This window comes from Phlebotomus papatasi, chromosome 2, assembly GCF_024763615.1.
Source record: "Phlebotomus papatasi isolate M1 chromosome 2, Ppap_2.1, whole genome shotgun sequence".
NCBI lineage: Eukaryota > Metazoa > Arthropoda > Insecta > Diptera > Psychodidae > Phlebotomus > Phlebotomus papatasi.
The window spans coordinates 44,116,458-44,127,742 of record NC_077223.1 but is presented as its reverse complement, the minus strand read 5'-3'; the positions used below and the strand labels follow the sequence as shown (position 1 = coordinate 44,127,742).

The following is an 11,285-nucleotide window of genomic DNA, read 5'->3' as shown; positions in this document are numbered from 1 at the left end:
ATGAAAATTCAAAACTTCATGAAAACTTAATGAAAATTTCACGAAATTTACAATACATCGTCGGTTGCATCGACCACTGTGGTCGATGCTTTTGTGTCAGCATTTCACGCATGAGGCGACGTCTGTATTGTAGCTTGGAGAAAATGCAGATTCAAAACAAACGCAGATACGACAACGGTCGATGCAACCGACGGCATATTGAATGGCTTTGTTCAACTATTTAAATGACATAAGTGATTTTGGAAAATTTCATGAAAATTCCCAAAATTTCCAAAATTTCATGAAATTTTCATTATACTTTTCTTGAATTTTAAAGTCGATTTCATATTGTAGCATTGTTTTAGGGTGAGATAAGAGAATTATGAAAATTCAAAACTTCATAAAAATTTGATGAGAATTTCACGAAATTTTCAATAAATATTGAATGACTTTGTTCAACTTTTCAAATGACAGGTGATTTTGAAAAATTTCATGAAAATTTCCAAAATTTCATGAAAGTTTCATCATACTTTTCTTGAAATTTGAATTCGATTTTATGTTGTAGGTTTGTTTTAGGATAAAATGAGACAGACATAGAGATTCAAAATTTCATGAAAACTGAAAATTTCACGAAATTTTTGATAGTTATTTAATGTTTTTTTTCGACTTTTCAAATGACGTAGGTGATTTTGCAAAATTTCATGAAAATTTCCAAAATGTCCAAAATTTCATGAAATTTTCATCAGTATGTTATTGAAATTTAAAGTCGATTTTATGATGATGGCGGTTTTCAGATAAGTTGAGTAAAACCAGAAAAACCATAATTTCTTGAAAATTTCATAAAATTCATCTCCAGTGAGACAGTTATCTCATATCTCAGAGGAAGTAGGATCTGATCAGTTCTATCATGGTCCTGAACAAATGTGAAGGATGAAACCTAGAAAAAAATGCCTGAGATAGTCATCTTTTCGAGTTTTCCGTGATTTCCGAGATTTTGGATATTCAAGATTTCGACCCATACGTACGGCATTATGACATTCGGGATTTTGACCGAGACCCTATTTTACTAGACAAAATTTTTAGTGATGTTCTTATAAGCATCAGTGAACTCAATAAATGGTAGTGGTGGGATCCACACTTTTACAGATAATTTTTTTTAATGCATCTACACCGATATTTTACATAAATAAGCAGAAAAAACTAGAAAAGTCCTGTTCCAAAAGCTATTACAATAGTTGTGACGTGCTTTATGAGAAATTACGTAATTGTCTGGCTCAGCACATGTTTTCTCAAATCTCAACACTTAAAAGCCAAAAATTGAAAAAAAAAATGCTTCTCGCAAAGGAAAAAACACATTTTTCATTAATAATGAAATGTTTTATAACCTGCAATTGAATATTTCATTGAAAATAAACATTTATTTCACAATAAAATGCTGGCACAATTCACCAAAAACGCATAACTTTCGGTCGAGCGTATGTACACAGTCTGTGAATGTGTGAACAGCCGGGTTGTGCCAGTTTTGTGACATGTCATGTCATGATGTGCCAGTTTTTTCAGCTAGTAAAGAGTGTGCTCGATCAGCTTAAATTCAGTGAAAATCTATTTAAAAAGTGGTTTCCCTAGTGATTTCGTCAAGGATTCTTGTAAGGAAGTGAGTGCATCCTGAGGAAATGTTCTTTTTTTTATCAAGCGGAGGTAAAAATTTACGAACATTGCTTGACGCCATCTTTCCAATTGCTTTAGAAAATAAAGGTTACTGCGGGACTTCACAGGAGTTCTTTTGGGAGCTTCAGGAATATGGGGAGCATGTGAACGATTTGCTGTACAAAATTAGAGTAGCTGTTTCAAGTAGTTACAATGCTGCAGGAGTTCCGCGAAAAGAATCCAAATCACAAACTTCTTGACGTCTGTGAAAAGGGATGGGGGAAAGGAATTCAGCTGGCGGTTTTTCAGAATGGTATCCTTCTCATCAAAATTAATGCTTTAGGATCTTTTGTTTGGTAAGGCTCTGGGAAATAAATAATAACGCGGAAAATAATTATTCATCCTGAAGAAATTGACCAGACCCACCAAGCACTAAAAAATTTTTTTTCCTCCAAACACAGGAGCTCCTTCTACAATCTCCTTCAGCACAACTTCATCGAACAATTTGGGCCAGTTTCTTCAAGGATTTCCTGCAAAATTCGGGAATATCAGTGTAGGTAGCACTGGTGATGATGCAGGTGGTGGAAGTGCCTCTCATTTGAGCTCCAGACAACAGCAAGCAGCCCGTGGAACAAGCAATCCCCCAAAGTTGGACATCTTTTTCATTGACCTTTTGGCAGGTACGTAGTTGCACAAAAGAAAGATATAAAATTTGAGACAGGATACATAATAAGGGCCATTTTCGGAACGCGCAATATTTCAACTGCAAGTTTAAATTTGTTAAAACAATTTCTTGGTACAAGTAATGTTTGGAACCTTAAAAATTTGTTTTTCGTCTTTGTTATTAAGTATAGCACATTTAAAAAAAATGCTGTTTAAAATACCTATTCATTAAAAGATTTTCAAAATTTTGTTTTGGAGACCTCATTTTTAAAAACTTTGGAAAATCTAATTTTGAGGTAATCAACATTAATTTTGATAAGATTATCCTAAATAAAAAATCTAAATATTTTCAGTTAACAGGTGAATTAGATCAAGAACGTAATTAATAAGATGAACAAGATGTGAATAAGTGATTATTGTACAAATCAAAATTTAGATTTTCGGTAGTATTATAGAATACAGTCCGATATTAGGTAAAGGTAATCTTCTTTAATCTATAGAAGCAATCATACTGAGAAATATTAATCAAAGTTATTTCAAAATATTAATAGAAGATTGTTTGTGCTCCTCTTGTGCTTAGCGCACAATAAATTTTATTTTGTAAACATGTTTTTGACATTTCAGTGAGAGTGAATGAGACCTAGATATAGTCGTCTCTCTCATTCTCATGGGAAATTTTGAAAACATGTTTACAAACAAAAGTTATTGTGAGTTGGGCATTAAACTAAATTATATTGAAAACAATACGTTTTCATTTCTTTACATTTTTCGTCAAACTTTTCAGAATGAGGTCTCATAAAACAAATTAAAATTCAAGCTGTATAGGATACAGTTAGTTGAAAAAGTTAGCGTTTTAGCATATTTTTGCTAAGTCGATTTGCAAAAATATGCTAAACAAAAAGTGCTAACCAAATATATGGAAATATATGGTAGCAGAATTCAGCTGAAAATATATATATTTTCAGCTCAATTGAAATAGATTAGCATTTGGTGCTGTCTGGGTATTTAATAAATATGTTAAAAATAATTCTAATTATATTTGAAATATTGAAAACAATCTATTTTTAAATTCCCTATTAAAAAAATATATTTTACCGTTGGTCAGTAAGATCGAATACTTTGTTCCCTGAAAAAGAGAGCTTCCGTATTTGCGTTTAATTTTCCTTAAAAATAATTACAATTTTATATCACTTTTTAATTAAATAAAACCAGTTAAACTTAAAGCTCTATTTTCATTCAAAGTTATTTCATAATACCTACATAGAGCAATTAAAAAATCAAATTTTTTGGAACTTGCGTTATTGTAAAAAAAAATGTTCTAATTAAAACGAAATGTGTTACTTAACTAAAATACAATTTTAAGACATATTTGTTAAAAATGTTTTTGTGTTATCCTTTCCTTTTTCAAAAACAAAAATTGATTTTTTTCTTGGAAAATCAAAGTTTTAATTAATTTTTAGAAAATGTTGTAAAATTTTATTAGTAAAAAAATTAAATAAAACAGTGGAAGCTGTCCTTTTCAGTGAATATAATACTCAAAGTTACTGAACAAGACTGTGGTTTTTAGAATTTCTCTTTTCATTTTCTCAAAAAAGTTCAGAAGACTGTTACAAAAAAGACTTGAGATTGAGATGGATTAGCGGTATTTGTAGAGAAACACGATTTATTAAATTTTCGTCGATATTTCAATTTTCTTATATAAATTTAATTACAATGTCTCCATGTCTCAATATATATATATATGCGGAAAATATTTTATGTTCTATATTTTGTCTCCCTGCTCACCAATTTAACTTTTAAAAATTTTAATCCTTCTAAGTCGTTAAAAAGTGACACAATTTTACCATTTATTTTCAGTTAGTAATATATTTTATGAAGATTTTTTGAGTAGTCATATTTTGATAGGTTTTAAAATTAACTTTTTTATATACTTACCTTTGTGATATTAATGGAACTTTTGTATAATCTAATCACTTTTATAAATGACTCGTGTTTTGTATTATTGACAGATATTGAAACAGAAGATGACACGGATCTACTAGTGGTTTCAGTAAAATGTTCAGGAAACAGGAAAAATCGCCACAGATACATAAAATATGTTTAATTTAGTATTCGACTTCTAGATTCCTACCGAAAAAAACAGCATGTAAGAGAAACTTGAGTAATATGTATAATTGTGAGGTAATTTCAATTTGCCACCAAAAAAAATTATTAACAGTGTTTGAAAAAAAACTTATTTAAAAACTGTTTTCGTTATAATATTTAAGAGCATAAATACACCAAACGGGGTAGGTCTGAAACGAGAAAATTATTTACGAGAATTGTTTTTTATAATAATTTTGCATAAGCTGCTGGTGAGGGTGGTTTAATTAAGTAATTTTGCTAGGAAATCTTGATCTATTGTCGGGAGGGGGGTTATAGAAGATCAAAAGATTATATCTTGTGTCGTTTTTAAGAATAAATTTTTAATTGCAGAAAATTTTCATGCAAGTTTGAATTACACAAGTATTTTTAGTCTTTAATGCCCAGCGCACAATAACTTTTGTTTGAAAAAAAATGTTTTCAAAATTGTCAATAAGAGTGAGCGGAATGACTAGATCTATGTTTCATTTACTCTTACTGAAAAGTTAGAAACATGTTTACAAAACAAAATTTATTGTGTGCTGGGTATAACTCAGAAACGTTAATCTTTAATTTTGATAATTATTATTTAACTTAAATCTTTAAGCGTTTTTACATCAGAAGTGAAAAATAAATTGACTAAAAGTGCTAATCTTCTACAAAAGAAATAGAAGAAATCACAGCTAAATCGAAAAAGGGGTGGTAATAGTGTTTCAGCTTTGTGAAGAGCTTGGAGAAAAACCATAATATTCGCGAGTTTATCGATCTTACAATTCTTTTTTCATTAATCACGATTTGTTTTTGGGTTCACCGGTTCACAACCAATTTTAACCAAGTTATAAAGAAAAATCGATTTGAAACCCATTTGTATTTGTTATGACTTCCAATACCTTTCTAACAAGTTTAAACTTGACACTATTCGGTTGACAAGTGATTACTTTTTCACTTAGGGTCTTGAGAGACCTGAGGATTAGCCGAGAGACGGCTTAGTGTAATTATATTAGAAATAATGGTCAAACAACATTTCCATCATTTTCCACTAAGTCGTCTCTCGGCTTAAGTCGTTAGTGTGTCTAGGGCATTAGTTTCCCTAAATATGAATTTTTAAAGTTTGTTTTCGAACTGATTTCATTTATATATTGTAATTATCTATAAATATTGCTTTACAGGAATTTGTGATACAATCCAAGTGTGGTTTATGTTCTTACAGATATTGAACAGCTGATGAACTAATTCAATCACTCTGATGCCCAAAACTTTTATGAGTACATACAGGAGAATTGCTTCAAAAAAATTTACAGCGTTGAGATAAAAAACACCAGAATAGCAACCACAGAAATGTTAATGACTGGAATCTGCCCTTTTATTCCTCAGCACTGCCTGAAGCAAAGCCTATGTGAAACTATTTACTAAAACTATTGAGATTCTGTTATAAAAATTCTTCACATTTGCATCAGATGTCATTTTTACTGGACCACGTCTTCGACAAATTTTCCTCGTTATACAAGTTTAGAAAAAATATGCAAGGAAAGCGTATTTTTGAAACCCCAAAATATTTCTCAATCAATAATGAGTTTGTTAATAAAAATAGGTGTTATAATGTCAATAATATTCTAACTAATTGAATATTTTGAGTTCCACAAGAAACCACTATTTTCACTGTATCGAGAGAAATATGGAGTCATTAATTAATTTCATTAATTTCATAAATTTTCCATCAAGCGAGTTGTGAAAAAAGAAGTTTAATCATCTTGGAGACTGAATTGTTTTTCCGATCTTTCTGTATTTTGACGACTTTGAGGTGAATAATCCGTTAGGGCCTTATTCGTCAAGCATGTGTATATCATATTGTCACATCCGTTTTACCCGAAGCGAATTTGTCTCAACTTCAGCACTTCAATCTGCAGCATTCTTTAAGGCAAGCGATCATAAGGATCACGGAAATGAATTTTGTTGTATGAGTTAATAGACGCATAAGACAATTTTTATAGATATAATTATATTAGATATAAAGTTACATTCAATTAATTGATGTCTTGATGTAGTTATAAAGACACAAACAAGAAAATTTTTAAGTATATATTCTGTGTTTTATTCCTTAACCTACAGCAATACACCCTAAGACAATTATTACTAAAAGACGACCTTTCCACCAATTGTATTCCAATTTCATCGCATCAAAAGAATTCCACAATGCTTACTGATTGATTCTAAAAAATTCTAAAATCAGGTTCGGAAACTTCTAATAGTAAGTTTTATGTTTCTAAAACAAGAAAAATCAAAAATAAGTATTTAGTTTCTAAATTCAACCCAGAGAGTTTCTACGAATAAACTTTAAGTAAACTTCTAAAATCAATCTGAAAAATTCTAAAATTAAGTATACTGTTTCTAAAATCCACCCACATGGTTTCTATAAATAATTAATCCTACAAAACTTCTAAATTAATCTGAAATTTTCTAAAATTAAGTATTTAGTTTCTAAAATCAACCCAGTGAGTTTCTAAGAATGGTCCTTTGAAATACTTCTAAAATCAATCTGAAAATTTCTAAAATTAAGTACTCAGTTTCTAAAATCAACCCAGATGGTTTCTATAATTAATTCTACAAATCTTATAAATCTAACTAAAAATTTCTAAAATTAAGTATTTAGTTTCTAAAATTAACCCAGAGAGTTTCTAGGAATGAATTTTTGGAACACTTCTAAAATCAACCTGAAAATTTCTAAAATTAAGTACTCAGTTTCTAAAATCAATCCAGATGGTTTCTATATTTAATCCTACAAATCTTCGAAATTAATCTGAAAATTTCTAGAATTAAGTATTTAATTTCTAAAATCAACCCAGATAGTTTCTAAGAAAGGTCTTTTGGAAAACTTCTAAAATCAATCTGAAAATTTCTAAAATTAAGTACTCGGTTTCTAAAATTAACCCAGATGGTTTCTATAATTAATCCTACAAATCTTCTAAATTAATCTGAAAATTTCTAGAATTAAGTATTTAGTTTCTAAAATCAACCCACAGAGTTTCTAAGAATGGATTTTTGAAAAACTTCTAAAATCAATCTGAAAATTTCTAAAATTAAGTACTTACGGTTTCTAAAATTAACCCAGATGGTTTCTATAATTAATCACGCAAAATTTCTAAATTAATCTGAAAATTTCTAAAATTAAGTATTTAGTTTCTAAAATCAACCCCGAAAGTTTCTAAGAATGGTCCTTTGAAAAACTTCTGAAATCAATCTAAATATTTCTAAAATTAAGTACTCAGTTTCTAAAATTAACCCAGATGGTTTCTATAATTAATCCCACAAATCTTCTAAATTAGACTGAAAATTTCTGGAATTAAGTATTTAGTTTCTAAAATCAACCCAGAAAGTTTCTAAGAAAGGTCTTTTGGAAAACTTCTAAAATCAATCTGAACATTTCTAAAATTAAGTACTCAGTTTCTAAAATTAACCCAGATGGTTTCTATAATTAATCCTACAAATCTTCTAAATTAATCTGAAAATTTCTAGAATTAAGTATTTAGTTTCTATAATCAACCCACAGAGTTTCTAAGAATGGATTTTTGGAAAACTTCTAAAATCAATTTAAAAGTATCTAAAATTAAGTACTGTGTTCTAAAATCAACCCAGATGATTTCTATATTTAATCCTGCAAAATTTCTAAGTCAATCTGAAAATTTCTAAAATTAAGTGTTTAGTTTCTAAAATCAATCCAGATAATTTCTAAGAATGGACTTTAGTAATATTTCTAAGATCAATCTGAAAATTTCTAAAATTAAGTACTGTGTTGCTAATAACAACCCAAATGGTTTCTATAATTAATCCTGCAAAATTTCTAAATCAGTCTGAAAATTTCCAAAATTAGGTATTTAGTTTCTAAAATCAACCCATAGAGTTTCTAGTAATGGTCTTTCGGAAAACTTCTAAAATCAATCTGAAAATTTCTAAAATCAAGTACTCTGTTTCTAATATCAACCTGAATGGTTTCTATAATTAATCCCATGAAAATTCTAAAATCAATCCGGAAATTCTAAAAATAAGATTAGAACTCTGTTATTGACCCTACTTGGAGATAAAATCAAGAATTAATTTCTAAAAACTCTTTTAAGAAATTTTTATCCTCATATTTTCTAAAATCAAACCCATAATTTTCTAAATTTAATCAATTTTGTTTCTATATTCAATCCTATTTAGGATAGATTTGGGGTTTTAGAAGTGAAAATTTCTAAAAATAAGTGAAATAGGGTAAATCTGCTCTTATCCACAGTAGGATTGATTTTAGAAACCATTTCTTGAATAAAAATTTTTCTCTGTGTAAAATTATCCAGAAATATGACATGAAATGTTAAACAAAACGAATCAACAACAGTCACCTCATTGTGTTTTTCATTGAAAAACATGGTCAATCGATGAAAAATTTGGTGGTGAAAAGGTACACTATTAATTTTTCTGAGAAATTAACAAATTAAAATTTTTTGAATATGAATGGATTTTTGCTTTATTTGGAGCAAAATTAACTAAATAATGAAACTGTGGTATAGAAAATTATATTAATAATAATTTAGTACTGTATTTATCATGGAAAAAATGACGTTTCCATTTGGAGTAGCGAAAAGTTTCCATTTGGAGCAGGTTTTGAATTAGCTTAATTTACCCTAGTTTTTTATATCGATTTCTTTTGAATTATTTTTGTTTCCAATTTTACGGATGGTAAATACGAAAAAAAAAAACGAAATAGACTTATTCTTCGAAAGAAATAATTTGAAACTATTTTAAAAGGCATGCATTTGAAAACGCTAACTCAAGCATTCTGCGAAATAGAAGAGTTTAGTTAACTGTTTGATGATTTTGCCAAATCTATATAATTGAAATTAGAGAATAAAAAGGAAAAATGTATTATTATTAGTTATCTCATAATTCCCTGAAAATATTTCTAGGACCCTCAAGAATTCTTAGATTATTTCCTAAATCTGCGAAAATTATCATAATGCCTTTTGTGAAATATATTCAATCGACCTAGAAGTACCTTTAGAATACGGCGAACTATCATACAAACTCCCATTTCTATGGAGGTTGAATTTTCAATTAAATGCCTCCTTTTCAATGTGGATGGAGAAGTCTCAGCGGAAAAGCCTCGGAGCTCCAAGACTTTCCCACCAAAATCCTTCGCATAGAGCTTTGTGATTATAATATTCTTTGACTGGGCTAAATAATACATTTAATATCCCAGCGCGCCGGTATCGGAAATGCCCGCCGGCTCCTTCTGCGTAGGTGGAAACTGGCGTTCCTAATGAATACCCCTCGAGCGTTCTTGGGGAAGAAATTGACTTGGGCGGATGGAGACCTCACTTCTTCCCCTTCGAGCGCTGTTATTTTGCGATTTACAAGGAAAAAGGAGTGAATTTGGCAGAAGGGGAAGGTGGACTGAGGTCGAGGGGGGAAATACACTCGAGGTTACCAATATCAGAGGAAATTAGAATAGCAAAAGAAGCTTTATAATTGATTGGTTAGCAGAGAAATATAAAGTGTATTCTTTAAAAGCATTCCCAAATATGTACTCAAACAAAATAAGAATTATTATAAGTTTGAAATAAGAGGAGAAGGTGGTAAATTGTTTGGAAATTCATTTTTCCGAAATATTTTTGTTCATTTATTTCAAATGCTATATTTATTTAATTACCACATAGATTGAAATAAATAAAAGATTTAATTCTACGTGAAAAGCTTATGGAAAATACAGAAAATACAATACTCCACTAACGTTAGGGGGCTATGGGGCAAAATTGCGACAAATAAATAATTTCAAAAATCAATATTTCTTATGTTAACGGAGCTCGAGACTTTTAATTTTGTCTAAAAGAACATCCATAAATGTCTTAAGAGTTTTGAAGAGTTCGATCAAGAAATATAGTATCGGCCAAAAGTTTCTTGACAAAGTTATATTCGAGAAATCAGGTGGAAAAATTATAGAAAAAAATAATTTTTCAAATTCTCTTTTTGCAAGTAAATTACCTGTAATCCATAGATGTTATTTATTTTTATTTTGTATCAAAAATAATTATTTTCCAAAGGTTGATAATGTTTTGTCAGTCAAAAGTTTCTTGATACATGTGAAAAATTCAAAATGTGACGGGATATTATAATTTTGGACGCACGTATTTGATAATTTGAGTAACTTTTTCAAATATGTCAAAAGGCTATTGACCAATAAAAATGATAAACCTTTGGAAAACAATTTTTTTTTATATGAAATATATATATTTTTTTTAAATACATAAATAACATCTTTGAATTACAAGCAACTAATTTGCAAAAAGAAAAAGTTAAAAAATAATTTTTTCTGCAATTTTCCATTCGATTTATCGAATATAACTTTCTCGAGAGAGTAGCTGTCTATACACTAGGAGAAAATTTCATCAATATTTTCAATCAATATTTAATATTGATGAAAATTGCCTACACATTAGTAAAACATATGGACATAAATTTGGATTATTGAAGAAAATTTGTCTAATGTGGAGGCAATTTCTTCAATATTCGTTTCAATATGGATGACTTTTCTTCCATATTGTCTTTCAATATTGTTTACCCCTCCACATTGAGACAAATATCATCAATATTATTCTTCCATAATATTATTGAAGTGGAATATGGAAGAAATGGTCGATATCAAATTCATTAGATATTTTCTTCAATATATTATTAATTTTCGTTTTCACGCAAGTTCGAATATTTTGTGTTGCAGAATATTCGAAAAATATTATTTGTCGATTTTGGTGCAAGTTAAAAAAGAAAAAAGTGTGTTTCAGGGAATGTAACTTCCTAGTGGAATTCACCCCAGTTTTAGTGAAAGTTTTTGTACAGATATAAAT

General features: G+C 29.2%; 1 protein-coding gene across 2 annotated transcripts; it reads left to right on the top strand.

Moving 5' to 3' along the window:
* Nucleotides 1-1,426: 1,426 nt before the first annotated feature.
* Nucleotides 1,427-6,031, top strand: LOC129801221 (uncharacterized). Of its 2 annotated transcripts, none has more exons than XR_008751677.1 (4): nt 1,427-1,633; nt 1,726-1,982; nt 2,088-2,306; nt 5,621-6,031. XR_008751677.1 is itself a non-coding variant. In XM_055846055.1 (4 exons), exons 2-4 carry the CDS (start codon nt 1,840-1,842, stop codon nt 5,641-5,643), a joined length of 342 nt encoding a protein of 113 aa, XP_055702030.1. In that variant the 5' UTR covers nt 1,431-1,633; nt 1,726-1,839; the 3' UTR covers nt 5,644-6,031. The 2 variants fall into 2 exon arrangements, 1 of the variants encoding a protein (XP_055702030.1); XM_055846055.1 differs by having other exon boundaries at nt 1,431-1,633; nt 1,726-1,939.
* The last annotated feature ends 5,254 nt before the right edge of the window (nt 6,032-11,285 follow it).